At 59.0% G+C, this 16,469-nt stretch overlaps 2 protein-coding genes across 3 annotated transcripts; both read right to left on the bottom strand.

Moving 5' to 3' along the window:
* Positions 1–396: 396 nt before the first annotated feature.
* SMO (smoothened, frizzled class receptor) lies at positions 397–7,932 on the bottom strand. The gene is made up of 12 exons (XM_030478146.1): positions 7,563–7,932; positions 6,063–6,268; positions 5,052–5,261; positions 4,800–4,972; positions 4,434–4,653; positions 4,218–4,341; positions 4,040–4,132; positions 3,738–3,846; positions 3,353–3,538; positions 2,875–3,023; positions 2,078–2,212; positions 397–1,958 (listed from the first exon to the last, which is right to left on the bottom strand). The coding sequence occupies exons 1-12, from the start codon at positions 7,819–7,821 to the stop codon at positions 1,426–1,428; spliced, it is 2,397 nt and encodes a 798-aa protein (XP_030334006.1). The 5' UTR covers positions 7,822–7,932; the 3' UTR covers positions 397–1,425.
* Positions 7,933–10,716: 2,784 nt separating this feature from the next.
* On the bottom strand, positions 10,717–15,724 carry TSPAN33 (tetraspanin 33). Of its 2 annotated transcripts, XM_030478144.1 has the most exons (8): positions 13,676–15,724; positions 12,840–12,897; positions 12,600–12,727; positions 12,427–12,501; positions 12,247–12,342; positions 12,002–12,130; positions 11,729–11,890; positions 10,717–11,461 (listed from the first exon to the last, which is right to left on the bottom strand). In XM_030478144.1, exons 1-8 carry the CDS (start codon positions 13,778–13,780, stop codon positions 11,360–11,362), a joined length of 855 nt encoding a protein of 284 aa, XP_030334004.1. In that variant the 5' UTR covers positions 13,781–15,724; the 3' UTR covers positions 10,717–11,359. The 2 variants fall into 2 exon arrangements, with proteins under 2 accessions (XP_030334004.1, XP_030334002.1); XM_030478142.1 differs by lacking the exon at positions 13,676–15,724 and having other exon boundaries at positions 12,427–13,369.
* Positions 15,725–16,469: the final 745 nt, after the last annotated feature.

Below are 16,469 nucleotides of genomic sequence, written 5' to 3'. Positions count from 1 at the left end.
CCCCTGTGGGACCCCGCTCCAGCCAAGGCACCCACAGCACCCCAAAACCAGGGTGCTCAGGGGAATGTGGGGATATCTAAGCCCCTAGTGCCATCTGCTGGCAATGGGCCCCCCCCAGGTCCCCATTTTGCTGCCAAAACCCATCGAGTGCCCCCCCAAACAGGCCCTATAGCACCCACAGGCGTTTCCAGCCCCTCGCACAGGCCTTCTGCTGGCAAAATAGCCATGACTGGGTGTTAAAGCTGGTTTTAAACAGTTTAAACCCGGGTTTAAACAGTTTAAAGCTGGTTTAAAACAGTTTAAGGTAATTTTTAAGGCATTTGGAGCCCTTTTAAGGAGTGAGCAACGTTTTCCCCCCACTTGATACCTCCCCAAAGAGCCCAGGGCAGTCGCTGGCACTGGAAATGTGGTAAATTTAATACTGATACAGGAGGGTTTTCCTTTACACAGCGAAAACCAAGGCACCCGTGGAGGTCACTGGGATAGCGGGAACACCAGGAGCCTGCTGGGCTTTGATAAAGATGGTTTGGGGGATGATGGAGAGATATAAAACACCAGCAGGGGCTGGAGCCCTCCCACCTCAGCACTTGGCTGGGTTTAATGTAAATTGGGGGGGTTTTAGTTAAAAACATAACGAAAAGCTTTGCTCAGGGGGTGGGTGCACCCAGAGAGCGCCTGGTTTGGGTTCTGGTTTAGGCATCGTGGCTCAGGGAGCACCCCAAAGTGACTCCCCACCTCCCGTGGTCAGGGCCCACCAGCCCACCAACCCCTTGGTATGGGTCTGGTGCAGCTCTCCAGGGAGCTGGAAGGCACTTTGGGACCCCTGAAGGAATGAGGGGTGCACCCAGAGAAACGGGTGCACCCCAGGGTGCTGCTGCACCCTGTGAGGGGGGATCAGCTCACCCCGTTGGCTGCAGCACCACGTCTCGGTGTATTATACAACTATTGGCACACGTGTGTGGAAGCTCTACGTACCATCTACTCACGGTGGGGGCAGAGGGTGAGTGGGGGGGGGGCAGCAGGTCCCGGCACCCCGGGATGCAGGATGCAGCTCCCCAAAATCCACCCCGAGCTGTGCTCACCCGCTGCCTGGTACCGCTGTCCTGGGGGGCAAAGGCAGTGTCCCCCTTCTCCATAGATCCCTGCGGGACCTGGATGGGGTTTGTTCCACCAATTCTTCTCCCAGTGATGCCGTGGGGATACCCCAAAACCCTTCTCTTGGCATCTTGTCGGGCTGGGATGTGCATTGAGTCTGTCTGGGGAGAAACACCGTCCTCCAAGGGGAGAAATCAGCGGTGGCCGGGCCGAAGAGATGCTCAGGACCAGCTCAGCAGGTCAGGATGGGCTCCAAGGTCCCCTCACAAGCTGCTGGCACTGGATGAGGCTTCGGGGCCACCCCCATCCTCTCACAACATCCCACCAGGCTCAGAAGTCCGAATCCGCATCCAGCAGCTCCGCGTCCACCAGGTTGGTCCGGGAGTGGATGGGGCCCAAGCCGGCCCGTCGGCCCTGAGTCCTCATCCCCCCGTCGCGGGGGTCCGGCCTGGGGGGCCACAGCGGCACCCCGTTGTGCTGCCGGTGCCCGGAGCTGGGGCCGGGGCTCTCCTCCTCCAGGGAGCCGTTCTCGGGGCAGAAGGGGTTGCTGATGAGGTGCAGGACGTTGGCTCTGCGGCGGTTGTCCCATGGTCTCCCAGCGAAGGCAGCTTCAGGCGGGAGCCCCGGGAGCATGTCGGGGGCGAAGGCGACCAGGCAGGGCTGGGGGGGCAGCCGGGGCAGGCGAGGGACGGTGCTGGGTGCTAAGGGGGCTGTGGACCCCCCCGCCAGGCAGCGCTCGGGGTCCGGGCTCACCTCCTTCTTCTTCTTCTTCCTCCTCTTCTTCCTGCGGCCGCTGCGCTTCTGCAGCTCGGGGGAGACGTCGGCTTCAACCACCCAGAGGTTGGCTCTCTCCTCTGGTGGCACTGTGGGACACGGGATGGGGTGGGTGAGAGTGGCCATGTCCTGCCCTGTGCCCCCCCCACCATAGACCCAGCACCTCCCAGCCCGGCTCGTCCTCCCCGCGTGGTCCCCAAGGACTTGCCAGGCGTCGCCACGGGCGTCACGGAGATGTCCTGGGGCAGGATGGCTCCTCTCCTGGCCACCATCTTGGTGACGTGCTGGGCCCACGCTGAGGACACGTCGGCTGATGGCTCGTTGATGTCAAAGGCTAAACCGGCTGCAAGGACAACAGGGAGTCTGGGCAATGGGGGACAATGGGGACACTGGGGTGCTGCCAAGACGTCCCCCTCTCACACAGAGTCATGGAATGGGTTGGGTTGGAAAAGATCATCCAGTTCCAGCCCCCTGCCATGGGCAGGGACACCTTCCACTAGAGCAGGTTGCTCCAAGCCCCTGTGTCCAACCTGGCCTTGAACACTGCCAGGGCAGAGGCATCTACCACCTCTCTGGACAACCCATTCCAGCACCCCCAGAAGGGAAGAACTTCTGCCTTATCTCCAACCTGAACTTCCCCTGTTTCAGTTTGAACCCATCACCCCTTGTCCCATCACTCCAGTCCCTGATGAAGGTCCCTCTCCAGCATCCATGGAGCCCCCTTCAGACACTGGAAGCTGCTCTGAGGTCTCCACGCAGCTTCTCTTCTCCAGGCTCAACAGCCCCAATGTTCTCAGCCTGTCTCCATACGGGAGCTGCTCCAGCCCCTGATCATCCTTGTGGCCTCCTCTGGACTTGCTCCAACAGCTCCATGTCCTTCTGATGTTGGGGACCCCAGAACTGCACACAGTGCTGCAAGTGGGGTCTCGCAGAGCAGAGGAATGGGCAGGATCCCCTCCCTCAACCCGCTGCTCACGCTCTGGGGGTGCAGCCCAGGACACGTACCCACGGGGCCATCGTGTGACACGGTGTGCATGCTGAAGGACAGCTCCTGGCCCGGGTCACGCAGCAGCTCCTTGCGCTTGGAGAAGGCCTTTGCGATCATCTTGCTCTTCTTGATCCTCTTGGGTTGGTCGTCGCTCTGCCCCGTCAGCCTGGGGACACAGCAGGTCACAGCAGGGACATGGGGTGGCCCAGGAACAGGGGACATCGCGGTTCAGGGCATAGGGACCCTTCCCGTCTCCCTCTCCCACTCTGGACAGGGACACCAAGGGCTGGGGACTGTGCTGGATGGGTCCCCTGGGGATGGAGGTGTCCCACAAACAGGACATGAGACACCTGCAAAGCGGGAGAGGCCACCCCATTCCCACACTGCCATCTACTGTGAGCCCACAACTCATTGAGGGACAAAAGCCTGGGGACAACCTCCAACACCTCAGGTAGTTGGATGGGGCTGGAAGGGGTGACATCCTCAGGGTCCTACCTGCACCATGTGCGTTTCCAGATGAGCAGCGTGGCCTTGGTCCAGACCCACGTGCTCATGGAGATGCCGGTGCCGAACATGGCGAAGAGGTTGATCTTCTCCACCAGCAGGCTCGGCCGGTTCTTGATCTCACAGTCCGGGATGGGCTTGTTGGTCTGTGTGGCAATGGTCACGTTGGCCTCACACCTGTGGGACAGACATGGGACACTGGCCATGAGGAGGGGACACCCGGTGACACACCTCTGCAGAGCGAGATGTGGTGGGAACACTGGTGGGGCACAAGGGGCTCCTCTATGTTCCCCACTGAACACAAGGCGCTGGGATGCCACGAGCATCCCTCTTGCCCTCCTGTCCCTGTCCCCATCCTCATCCCGATCCCACTCACAGGACATATTCCCGAAAGCTGCGTTCCCACTCCGCCTGGTTGAAGAAGTCATAGAAGTGGCAACCAAAAGTGATGAAGACGAAGCCAAAGGCCAAGAAGCCAAAGATGCCTGGAAGAGAAGTGAACACCTCTGATTTAGCTGGACCCTAGAGACACCAGGAGCCGTGTTCCATCACTACAGCTTTGCCCCTTGTTGCAGCCACCCCTGGGATGTGGGATGGGGTTTTGGGGATTTCCAGGGGACAAAGCGTCCCCATTCCCACTCCAATCCCCATGGATGGTGCCACGGGAGCAGCACTCACCCAGGCGCAGCATGGTCTCGTTGATCTTGCTGGCCGCCTTCTCGCTCAGCAGCCCGGGGTGGTTGCTCTTGATGGAGAAGAGCGTCATGACCCCTGTGGTGGAGGGATGAGGTGGTCAGGGTTGGGGGGGGACATCTACCGTCACCCCATCCGCATGGCAGGGTGGTCCCACACCTACCCCGGATGAGGAAGTAGCCCCCCACGATGAGGACGAGCCCAATGGGCGCCAGGACGAAGCCGGCCCGGTACCGGTAGTTCTTGTACCCCACGAAGCAGATGCCACTGACGGAGTCACCATCCACCTGGCAGAGATGGGGACAAAGGGGGTGAGGTGGCTGTGGCCACCCCTCCCTGTGCATGTCACCACCAGGAGACGGGATCGCGGTGCCGGTACCTGTGCCACAGCCAGGATGGCCACGGTGAGGACGAAGGGGATGGACCAGGTGATGAGGTGGAAGTAGGAGGTCTTGCCCACCAGCGGCTGGTAGGTGGTGCCCAGAGCCTTGAAGGAGGTGTGCCAGGCGTAGGTCAGCATGACAAACCAGATGACACCCGACATCAGCGAGTAGTAAACGATGACGAAGATGATGACGCAGGAGAGCGTCTCGTTGGAGCTATGGGTGAGGTGAGACAAGAGCGTCACCAACTCCACAAAGGGACAGGGAGGAGGAAGGGGATGGAGATCCAAGAGGCATGAAGGATCTAGAGGACACCTCTCGGCATGTGGCCGTGGTGGGATGGGGATGGAGGTGGCACGTACGTGGGTTCCCCCAGCCGCATGGTGCCATCAGCCCGGCACACGATCTCGTCACGGGCTCCATCCATGAACTGCGCCAACCAACCGATGCTGCCCACGAAGAAGCAGGCGTTGACGTAGAAGAGGATGACGGCCGGGTAGCGGTTGGAGTTCCTCCAGTCAGCAACAAACGTGGCCTGGTGGGAGAGGAGAAAGGGACAGTTTGGTGCCTTGTCCGCTTTTGGGGACCCCTCCCCATGTCCGCCCGCGTCTCACCAGGGTGAAGAAGGTGCAGAAGATGGTGACGGAGCTGAAGGCCGCGATGTAGACGTGCATCTCGCGGTGCTCCTTCTCGGTGAAGAGCGGGTTCTGGCACTGGATGCCACAACCCTCCACGTCCTCGTACCAGCTCTTGGGGTTGTCCGTCCTCACCAGCGGCGCCTCGCACTGCCCCGAGCTGTTGAACTTGATGTTCTGCACCTCGTTCTGCCAGAGGAGAAGAGAGGCCGTGAGGAGGAGGCAGCACCTTCATGGCGAAGGCTGTGGACGCCAGTCCCCTGTGGAGGGCTGGGGACAGGCGGCATTTCCCCACTCCCGCTGCCCCGTGAGGGTCATGGAATCAAACGGGTTGGAAAAGACCTTTAAGCTCATTGAGTCCAACCATTCCCCAGCACTGCCAAGGCCACCACTAATCCCTGGCACTGAGGCCTCAGCTACACGGGGTGTGAACACTTGCAGGGACGGTGACTCCAGCCCTGCCCTGGGCAGCCTGTTCCAATGCCTGAGCACCCTTTGGGGAAGGAATTGTTCCTAATCTCCATCTAAACCTCCCCTGGTGCTGCTTGAGGCCGTTTCCTCTTGTCCCATCCCTTGTTCCTTGGGAGCAGAGAGCAGCCCCCTCCTGGCTCCATCCTCCTGTCAGGCAGTTGCAGAGAGCGAGAAGGTCCCCCCTGAGCCTTCTCTTCTCCAGACCAAACCCCCCCAGGTCCCTCAGCCGTTCCTCATCACACTTGTGCTCCAGGCCCTGCACCAGCTCCGGGGCCCTTCTCTGGCCCCGCTCCAGCACCTCAATGTCTCTCTTGCAGTGAGGGGCCCAGAACTGACACAGGATTCGAGGTGCAGCCTCACCAGTGCCCAGCACAGGAGGACAGTCACTGCCCTGGCCCTGCTGCCACACTGGTGCTGAGCCAGGCCAGGATGCTGGTGGCTTCTTGGCTGCCTGGGCACAAGCTCGTGCTTGGCTCTGTCACTAAAGGGGATGTGGAGCCCGTGGTATCCCCCCCGTACCGGGCATCCCTCGGGGAAGCGGTCGGTGGTGCACTTGAGGAAGTCCGGCCAGCCGCGCTCGCGCTCCACGATGGTGCACGGTGCCCGGGTGGCCTGGCACAGGGTCTGGCTGGGCAGCTCCACCTGCCCGTCCTCGCACTTGGGCATGTAGACGGCGCAGAGCAGGGGCTGGATGACGTCCCAGCAGCGCGGGGCGTTGCGCAGGCCTGTGGGGACAGCGCTGTCACCACCCCGCGTGGACACGGCTCCTGCGGCCCCACACACGGGGATGGGATGGGGCAGGCCCCACCATGCGCCCATCAGCTCAGCACCAGCACCGGGACCCCTCTATAACACCTCTGGGGACCATCACCCCGTGCTGTGCTGCTCCCCTGCCACATGGGGCTCAGCCCCTGTCCCTGCTATACTGCTCCTCTCCATACTGCACTCATCCCTGTGCCCACCCCCAGTCCCTTTCCCCTCTATACTGTGCCCAGGTCCAGGCCTCCTCTATACTGTACCCAGTCCCCTGCTATACTGCTCCCCTATACCTTATACCCATTCCCCATTCCCCACTATACTGCACCCCTCTGTACTGTACCCATCCACAGTCCTTTGCTATACTGCACCCAGCTCCAGGCCCATTCTATACAGCTTCCTATGCCATACTCATCCTCTGCCCTCTGCTATACTGCTCCCTCTCTATATTGTACCCAGCTTGTATCACTACTACACTGCTCCCCTCTACACTGTACGCATCCCCACAACCCTGCTATACAGATTTCTATACTGTACCCATCCCAAATCCCCCACTATACAGCTCTCCTCTACACTGTACCCATCTTCTGCCCCTACTATACAGTTTTCTATACCGTACTCATCCCCAATTCTCTCCTATACCATTCCCCCCATACTGCACCCATCTCTGTCCCATCTTTGTCCCCTGTTATAGAGTTTTCTGTATCATACCCATCCCTTGTCCCCTGCTATACTGCTCCCCTCTGCTCCGTACCCAGCTCCAGTCCCCTTCTATACACCTTTCTATACTGTACACATCCCCTGTCCCCCACTATACTGTTCCGCTCTATACCGTTCCCATCCCCAATCCCCTGCTATACAGCTGTCTGTACTGCACCCATCTCCTGTCCCCTGATAGACTGCTTCCCTCTGCACTGTACCCATCTACTGCCCCCTACTACACAGTTTTCTATGCTCACTCGCTGTCCCCTGATACACTGCTCCCTCTCTATACTGTCCCCCACTATACAGCTCCCCTCTGCACTGTCCCCATCTCCAGGCCCTGTTACACAGCTTTCTATGCTGCACCCACCCCCAATCCCCCCCATACAGCTCCCCCCTATATTGCACCCATCCCTACGCCCCTGCTACGCTTTCCTACCCCGCATCCCACCCCCTGCGCCCCTCCGCAGCGCTCCGGGCTCCCCTTTACCCACCGCAGCCCCCCTCGGCTCCCCGCCAGCGCCCGGCGCGGCCCGGGCCTCGCCCCGGTGCGTCCCGTACCGGACCAGAGCAGGAGTTTTCCGTGCGCCTCCTCCTGCGAAGCGGAGTCCGTGGCCAACAACGTGGAGGTGGCGGCGTAGGGCAGAGCCGAGCCCAGGCAGGACCCGAACCGCAGCTGCTCGCAGGACGCGGCGCGGCGGCAGCGCTCGGGCACGGCCGAAGCGTTGAGGAGCGGGGCGGCGGGACAGCGGCGGCCGCCCAGGGCCAGCGCCATGCCCAGCGCCAGCGCCCACCGCCACCCGCCGCCCTGCGCCGCCATCCCGGCCCGCACCGGCGCTACGCGGCCCCGCCGCCCGCCATGCCCCGACGGCCTTTGTTGAGCTCGCCGGGAGCGGAGCGGGGCCGCTCCTCCTCCTCCTCCTCCTTCTTCTTCTTCTTCTCCTCCTTCCCCCTCAGCGCAGCGCTGGCCCGGCCCGGCGCGGCCCCGCGCCCCCCGCCGGGGCGGGCTGAGCAGAGGCGGCGGGACCGGGGCGGGGAGCGGGGTGTTTGTGAGGGGAAAAAGTGCCTTTTTGTGAGGAAAAAGTTACTTTTCCTTGGAGCGGGCAGGGAAGGGGAGGGATTGTGGGGAGGAAAGTGGAGTTTGAGGCGGGGGATCGCGCTCGGGGAGGAGGGAAAGGGGTGGTCTCCTGAGGGGGCGAAGTTGGGGTTTGAGGGATAAAGGATGGGGTTTGTGAGGGTAAAGTGGGGGTTTGAGGGGTGAATGTTGGGGTTTGGGGGGAAATGATGGGTTTTGTGATGGGAAAGTGGAGTTTTGAGGGATAAATGTTGGGTTTTGTGAGGGAAAGTTGGGTTTGAGGGGGAAATATTGGGCTTTGTGAGTGGAAAGCCGAGATTTGTGAGTGGGAAATCGAGATTTGTGAGAGGGAAGTGGGGTTTTGAGGGGGAAATGTTGGGTTTGGAGGGGAAATGTTGGGGTTTCGTGAGGGGAAAGTGGGGTTTTGAGGGATAAATGTTGGGTTTTGTGAGGGAAAAGCTGGTTTTGGGGAGGGAGAAGGCGCTTTTGGGAGGGGAAGTGCTGCTTTGGAAGGGGAGGAGTTAGGGTTTGGAGGAGAATGTTTTAGTTTGGGGAGAGAAGTTGCATTTGGAAGGGTAAAGGAGAGATTTGGGACAAGGGAACTGATTTTGAGGGGGGAAAGTCGCTTTCTGGGGTAGATAAAAGTTGTTTCGGGGAGCAAAAAGTTACTTTTAGGGGGTAAAGTTGCTTTTTTGAGTAGAAAAGTCACTTTTCCGGAGGAGAAAAGTTGTTTTTCAGGAGATAAGTCACTTTTAGGGGAGGAAAGTTACATTTGGGAGGGGGGAACTCACTTTTTTTTCGGGCAGAAAGTTACTTTTGGGAAAGGAAAAGTCGTTTTTTGAAGGATAAATGTTGCTTTGGGGGAAGACAAACCGCTTTGGGGAAAGACAAACCACTTTGGGGCTGAAAAGCCACTTTTGGGGGACAAAAGTTGCTTTTTGGGGAACGAAAGGCACTTTATGGGGTGAGAAAAGTTTCTTTTTACTCAAAAAGTAACTTTCTGGGGTGGAATGTTACTCTTGGGGAAAGGAAAAGTTGCTTCTCAGAGGAGAAAAGTTGCCTTTGGGAGTGAGAAGCTACTTTGGTGGGAGAAAAGCCACTTTTGGGGGACAAAAGTTGCTTTTTAGGGAACAAAAGGCACTTTATTGGGAGAGAAAAGTTTGGGTTTTAGTCAAAAAGTAACTGCGGGGGGAGGAAGGTTACTTTTTGGGGAGGAAAAGTCACTTTTTGGGGGAGAAAAGTTCCCTTTAAGAAGAGAAGATGTTTTGAGAAGGGAGAAAAGTCAGTTTTAGGGGACAAAAGGCACTTTGTTGGGAGAGAAAAGTTTCTTTTGGGTGAGAAAAAGTACTTGGGGGGGGAGGAAGTTACTTTTAGGGGAAGAAAAGTCACTTTTGGGGGAAAAGAGTCACTACTAGGGACAGAAAAGTTGGTTTTGGGGGACAAAAGCCACTTTGGGGAGGAGAAAAGTTGGGATTTGGGGACAGAAGTCCTTTTTGGGGCAAGTAAAGTTTATTGGAACGGAGAAAAGTTACTTTTGGGGGAGGAAAAGCCGCTCTTGGGAGGAGAAAAGTTGCTTTTGCAGGGAGAAAAGTCACTTTTGGGGGGAGCAAAGCTGCTTTCGCAGGAGAAGAGTTACTTTTTTGAGGGGGAAGTCACTTTTGGGGGAACGAAAGCCACTTCTGTGGGGAGAAAAGTTGCTTTTTCATGAGAAAAGTCCCTCTTGGGAGGAGACAAGTTACTTTTGGGGGGAGGAAAAGTCACTTTTGGGGGATAAAAGCAACTTTTGGGGGGAGAAAAGTTCCTTTAGTGACAAAAATCCCTCTTGGGGGGGGAGCGAAGTTGCTTTTTGGGGAGAAAAGTCATTTTTTGCAGGAGAAAAGTCACTTTCTGGGGACAAAAGTCAGTTGCGGGGGGAGCCATTCTTGGAGAGCAGCTACTTTTTGGAGAGAACTCACTGGTTTGGGGGGAAAAGTCACTTTTTTGGGGGGAAGAAACCTCCCCACTTTTTGTAGGAGGGTGTTCTTGAGAGAAGTGATCACTTTTGGGGGGAGAAATTGCTCTTTTGGGTGGCAAGTCACATTTTAGCGCAGGGATGAGGTGGCTTTTGGGGGGAAGAAAAGCTGCTTTTTAGGGAGAGAAGTTGCTTGGTGGGGGGGACCTTTTAGAAGCTGCTCTTTTGGGGTGAAAACCCCCTTTTTGGGGGGGGACACATCACTGGGGGCACAGTTTGGGGTGGTTTTCCCGCAGCACCCAGGCAGGGGATGCCGGAGGGGACCGGGGACAGCCGGGAGCCAGCACTTGGCTGCTCCCGGCCGCATCCCGATATCCCGACTCCCTCCGCGGCGGGACCACCCAGCCCGAGGAGGAGGAAAAGAACTAAACAGGCAAAAACCAACCCGCACAGTTTGCAACGGCTCCAAAGAGCAGCGGGGCGGGTGGTGGTTCTCTGATGTCTACTAGCTGGCTGTGCTGCCCCGTGTCCCCTTCGTCCCCCTTCTTTTTGGGGTGCTGCAGCCATAACGCTGTTGAGATGATGGGAGCACTGCATGGGAAGGACCTCGTCCCCCAGCGCCACGGTGCTGTCCCCACCGTGCCATTGCCCCTGTCACCACCACGCAGAGCCTGGCAGAGACCGCAGGGTCCAGCCTCATCTCTTTATTCCCTCTTCCATACAGGGCCCCGCACCCTGTAGAAGGGTTTGAGCCCCCCAGGGGCACAGATGGGACCCCAGCCCTCGGCTAAGGAAGCATCCATGGGTCAGCACTGGGCAGGATACCCTCCTCTTCCTCCTTTTCCTCTTTCTTCCAGGTGGACGCACTGGTGATGGCTCCTGCTCCCAGCGCAAGCGAAGCCCTCGGCTGTCCCATGGGTCACCCAGAGGGTGCCAATGGGGTTTGTGGCACCAGTGATGGAAGAACGTCCCCAGTTCTGGAGCCAGCAGTGGCCCGGGTGAAGGCAGCTCAGTGCGTGGATGGACAGATGGACAAATGCCCATCTCCAGCATAAGAGGAGATGGGAAGCATGTCCCAGTGCTTTGAGCACAACCTGCACATCAGCTCAGAGTCCCCCAGGATGGACAGACAGACAGACAGACAGACAGCAGTTTGGTCCCCAAAACAGGGCACGGCAGCATGGCACGTCCCGGCCAAGCCCGGCCACAGTGCACAGATCCGGCATCCACGTCCCGCTCCAACCTCCCTCTTCTCCAGCAAAGTCCCTTCAGCTCTTCCTCTGGATCTGGGGTTTGGAAGGTCACCACGGAGGTCCCGGCAGGGTGCCGTGGTCAGTACGAGGGGTCTGCCCGGTGCTGCTGGTTGTAGAGCTGCAGCTTGATCTGGTCTCTGATCTGGTTGATGAGGATCTGAGCCAGCAGGATGCCCACCAGCTGCAGGACAGGAAGAGGAGAGGAAAAGGAGAGGAAAAGGGTGATAGGAGGATGAGAGGAAGAGGAACAGGACAACAGGAGGGCAAGAGGAAGAGGAAGAAGATGACAGGAGGGACGGGACATCACCCCACTGTCCTACAAGTGGGTGATATGGCTCTTGGCGAGGACAACATCCCAGCACCCCAAACCCTGCCTCCCCTGAGGCTTAATGATGTGACACATCATTCAGGTGACTCCCAAATATCCCTTCTCCCCCCGTCCCGGTACCTGTGGGGCTGCCAGCCCCAGAGCGATGCCTCCCAGCAGGAAGAGGTTGCTGTTGATCCAGTTGACCAGGCTGTCGATGCAGCCATGGGTGTAGATGACCGCGCTGGCCTCCACATAGCCCATGGCCTGTATGCCGCGTCCACACATGGTGTTGATGACAACCTGGGGGCAAAAACCACACCAGGCTGGACCGGGGGGTCTCTGCCTCTTCTGCCCCCATCCAAGGGGTGGAAGAGGAGGAGCAGAGGGGATCCATGAGGGCACCAGCCTCACCTCATCATCGTCCGGCAGGCAGCAGGAGAAGGGGACGGAGCAGCGCTCCCGGCTGGGGTTGTCCATGGTGCAGTTGAAGTACATGTTCTGGGACCAGTCCTTGTAGGAGACACCCCCACAGCAGCTGAACTGTGATGGAGGGAGGACACGGGGCTTCACCACGACCCCAGAACCCCACGGAGAAGCCACTTGACATCCCCGACCCCACGGATTTCAGCCTGAGCCGTGAGCTCCACACCACACACCTCCTTCTGCCCGAAGTCAATGAGGTTCTGCAGGTCCAAGTCATCCCGGTAATGCATTATGGCACCGTTGATGATCTCGCTGACCTTCCCGCGCGCCTGCAGTGGGGACAGCAGGGATGCCATCACGCAATGGGGCAGGCTTGAGGTCCCTCAGCCCCCTGATCCCCCCATAGTGGTCACCTTATCGGAGAAGACAAAGCCCAGCACACCGGCCACCAGCTGCAGGAGGAAGATGATGGCCAAGCAGACGGAGAACTGTGGGCGAGAGGAGTGTGATGGCCAGGGGGAGGACCACAGCGAAGTGGCCACTATGGGGCGGCCCAGGGGAGGTCCCCACGTCCCCATGGACTCACCGCCTGCAGCAGGACGATGTTCTCCCGCAAGGAGCCAATGCAGCCGCAGAAGGTGATGAGGAAGGTGAGGACACCAACCACGGTGAGGAGGATGGCGGGGTCCACCACCAGGCACGCCATGGTCGCCTCTGCCAGGGCGAGTCATCACCGCCAGCCCCCCAACACCCCTCACCAGAGCAGGGGGGGCACTGAGGAGCCTCACCAAGGGTGTTGTGCCCCCCACGAGCCCCCCAACCTCACCTGCGTGCTTCAGCAGCCAGGCATAGACCCCCACCGCCACCATCACCATAGAGATCACCTGCAGAGCAAGACCAGGGGTGACCACCATGGGTCCCGGCTGGCATCCCCATGGAGTCAGGGCTGGAAAAGGGGCCTCCCAGCCGGACCTGCTGCCTCAGTTTCCCCTTGTCACCCCCATACAGAGCTGGCTGGGGGGGGACACACACAGAGCCCAACACAGGGATGTGGTTTGTCGGAAGCAAGAAACTTCCTCAAAGATGGGGTCTGAAACACGGAAAAGTCCCTCCGAAAAGTCCCCGCTCAAAAAAAAAACCCTGAAACTGTATAAATAACCATTGAAACACTAAAAAATACCCCCAAAATATTAAAAAACCCCAAAATACATCAAAAATCCCCCCAAAATATGGTAAACTGCTAATGGGGGGCCCAAAGGTGCCGAAGGGACGTGGTTTGGGTGTCAATGGCACCTAGTGGGTGACACCCCCCACCCCGGTGGCCCTGTTTTTTAGGGGGGGGGGCACCCTCGAAAGAGCTGTGGCATCCCAAAGGCTGCAGAAAGCAGCAGGTTTGGGGGGGGTGGCTTCCAAGAGGGGCACTCATGGGTGACAGCGTGAGCATGGGGGACCCCGAAAACCCTTGGGGGGGTGGGAGGACCCAGCTGACCCCCCCATAACCCCAGTGATAAAGGGGGTCATGGGATGGGGGGGGTCCTGGGATGGGGGATCCCATGGGATGCGGCGATGGGGACAGTCTCAAGGGTGGGGGTCTCCGGTGAGCCCCCGGGGTGGGGGGGTCCTGGGGGGTACCTCGGTGTTGGGGGTCCCGGTGTCACTCACCCAGAAAAGCATGTTGAAGAAGAAGAGCACGAACTTCACTATGGGGCTCACGAAGGAGAAATCGTCCTCGGGGGGCGCGGTGCCCCCCGCCTCCGGACCCTCCATGGCCGAGCCGAACCGGGCCGAACGGAGCCGAACCGAATGGAGCCGAGCCGAATGGAGCCGAGCCGAAAGGAGCCGAACTAGGCCGAATGGGGCAAACCGACCCGAATGGAGACGAACGGAACCGACCCGAATGGAGCCGAGCCGAACGGAACCAAATGAAGCCGAACGGAACCAAATGAAGCCGAACGGAGACGAACGGAGCCGAGCCGAACAGAACCGAACAGAGCCGAACGAGGCCGAACGGAGCCGAGCGGAGCCGAACCGGTCACCGAGCCGACAGACCCGCTTCGCTCAGCTGAGCCGGGCAGCACCAGGGCCCGCCTCCTCCCTCGGCCGCTCCGCTCATTGGTCCGTCTAAGACCACTCTGCTTTCCCATTGGTCCTTCGCGCCGTCGCTCAGCCACCGCCCTTCACACACACACCCCCTCCCGCGGCACCTGTTCGCGGGTTAAAGGGCCAGCGCACCTCCGCCTTAAAGGGCCAGGGCACCCGGTTTGTCCATCGTGGGATGACTGACAATCCGAATCCCTCCGGGCTGATCCCGCAGCCCCAAAACTGCCCCAGAGACCCCCCCCATCCCCGCGGGATGGCTTTGGTGACAGCCCTCGGGGGGGACACAGGAGAGCCCTCACCCCTGAAACGCACCCAGATGGGGAGATTTGGAGGTTCGCTGAAAGGGCGAAGACGAGTCTCTGGCCCCAAATTTGAAGAAATCACCCCAAAACCAACAGTGCTGACGCTCTGCCCCCAGTCACCTGACGGAGACGGGGAGCTTGGAGCCCAAACCCCGGCGCTTGCCCTCGTCACTGCTAAAATCTGCGAGCTGAGTCTTAAAATGGGAAGTTTTGGTGGTTTTCTTCCCATTTCCCTTTAATTTTGGGTGTCCGGCGTGACCCCCATTGCCCCATCGCAGAGGCACATGGGACGGGTCCCCTTTGCCTGGGAAAGGGTCACCCCACGCTGTTATCTGTTTATTATCCTATTTATTAGCCTATTTATTGCTATTACTCTTCTCCCCCAGGGCTCATTAGGGCTGGAAATCCCCATGGAGAAGCTGCTGGCGCCGGCACAGCCCTTCCCGGGGGAAGGAGAGAGCCTGGGGCAGAGGAACTGAAACCAAAACCCCTTCTTATTGCTCTTAGGGTCACCGAGGCCACCAGTGATGGCACCCAACACACGTCACCGAGCAGCCACCCCCTGGCCCCACCACCCCAGGAGGTGTCTGCTATGGATAATGCTGGAAGAAGCATCCCCATGGCCCCAAAACCATCATGGTTGATGGCTGTAGGTCTCCATAGAGCAACCCATGAGGTCTTCTTGATGGGGCTGAACGTGCCCTGGTCCTCACAGCAGTGGTTCTGCCGCAGCGATGAAGATGATGGTGCCTGTGTTGGCACAAGGAGGCACCGTGCTCCAATCAGATCTACCAGTTCATCTGTCAGACCTGTACATCCACGCATGATATCTGTGTGTCCCTCATCAGATCTACGTGTCCATCCGTGACATCTTTGTGTCCATCCATCAGATCTAAATCTCTGCTCCCAAGGAACAAGGGATGGGACAAGAGGAAATGGCCTCAAGCTGCCCCAGGGCAGGTTTAGATGGAGCTGAGGAACAATTCCTTCCCCAGAGGGTGCTCAGGCGTTGGAACAGGCTGCCCAGGGCAGGGCTGGAGTCACCGTCCCTGCAAGTGTTCACACCCCGTGTAGCCGAGGCCTCAGTGCCACGGGTCAGTGGTGGCCTTGGCAGTGCTGGGGCATGGTTGGACTCAATGAGCTTTTAAAGGTCTTTTCCAACCCGTTTGATTCCATGACCCTCACGGGGCAGCGGGAGTGGGGAAACGCCGCCTGTCCCCAGCCCTCCACAGGGGACTGGCGTCCACAGCCTTCACCATGAGGGTGCTGCCTCCTCCTCACGACCTCTCTTCTCCTCTGGCAGAACGAGGTGCAGAACATCAAGTTCAACAGCTCGGGGCAGTGCGAGGCGCCGCTGGTGAGGACGGACAACCCCAAGAGCTGGTACGAGGACGTGGAGGGTTGTGGCATCCAGTGCCAGAACCCGCTCTTCACCGAGAAGGAGCACCGCGAGATGCACGTCTACATCGCTGCCTTCAGCTCCGTCACCATCTTCTGCACCTTCTTCACCCTGGTGAGATGTGAGCGGACATGGGGAGGGGTCCCCAAAAGCAGACAAGGCGCCAAACTGTCCCTTTCTCCTCTCCCACCAGGCCACGTTTGTTGCTGACTGGAGGAACTCCAACCGCTACCCGGCCGTCATCCTCTTCTACGTCAACGCCTGCTTCTTCGTGGGCAGCATCGGTTGGTTGGCGCAGTTCATGGATGGAGCCCGTGACGAGATCGTGTGCCGGGCTGATGGCACCATGCGGCTGGGGGAACCCACGTACGTGCCACCTCCATCCCCATCCCACCACGGCCACGTGCCGAGAGGTGTCCTCTAGATCCTTCATGCCTCTTGGATCTCCATCCCCTTCCTCCTCCCTATCCCTTTGTGGAGTTGGTGATGCTCTTGTCTCACCTCACCCATAGCTCCCACGAATGGTTGGACTCAATGATCTTAATGGAATTAGGTCTTTTCGGTCTTTTCCAACCCGGCTGATTCCATGATTCCACGATTCCATGTCCCCCCACCAGATCCGTACGTCCATCCCTATTCCAGCCCAGCTGGTGGA

Source organism: Strigops habroptila, chromosome 3 (genome assembly GCF_004027225.2).
Source record: "Strigops habroptila isolate Jane chromosome 3, bStrHab1.2.pri, whole genome shotgun sequence".
Taxonomy (NCBI): domain Eukaryota; kingdom Metazoa; phylum Chordata; class Aves; order Psittaciformes; family Psittacidae; genus Strigops; species Strigops habroptila.
The sequence above is the reverse complement of the archived record's forward strand: the minus strand, read 5'-3'. Positions and strand labels throughout refer to the sequence as shown.

Excerpts from the sequence above, each read along its gene's own strand:
- TSPAN33 (XM_030478142.1), bottom strand. The coding sequence starts at position 12,927 with ATGGTGGTCACCCCTGGTCTTGCTCTGCAGGTGATCTCTATGGTGATG. Across the intron at positions 12,131-12,246 it reads TTGACTTCGGGCAGAAGGAG|TTCAGCTGCTGTGGGGGTGT; the intron begins GTGTGTGGTGTG and ends CCTCCATCACAG. Across the intron at positions 11,462-11,728 it reads TGGGGCTGGCAGCCCCACAG|CTGGTGGGCATCCTGCTGGC; the intron begins GTACCGGGACGG and ends CCTGTCCTGCAG.
- SMO (XM_030478146.1), bottom strand. The coding sequence starts at position 7,821 with ATGGCGGCGCAGGGCGGCGGGTGGCGGTGGGCGCTGGCGCTGGGCATG. Across the intron at positions 4,973-5,051 it reads TCTGCACCTTCTTCACCCTG|GCCACGTTTGTTGCTGACTG; the intron begins GTGAGACGCGGG and ends CTCTCCCACCAG. Across the intron at positions 4,654-4,799 it reads ATGCGGCTGGGGGAACCCAC|CTCCAACGAGACGCTCTCCT; the intron begins GTACGTGCCACC and ends CCTCACCCATAG.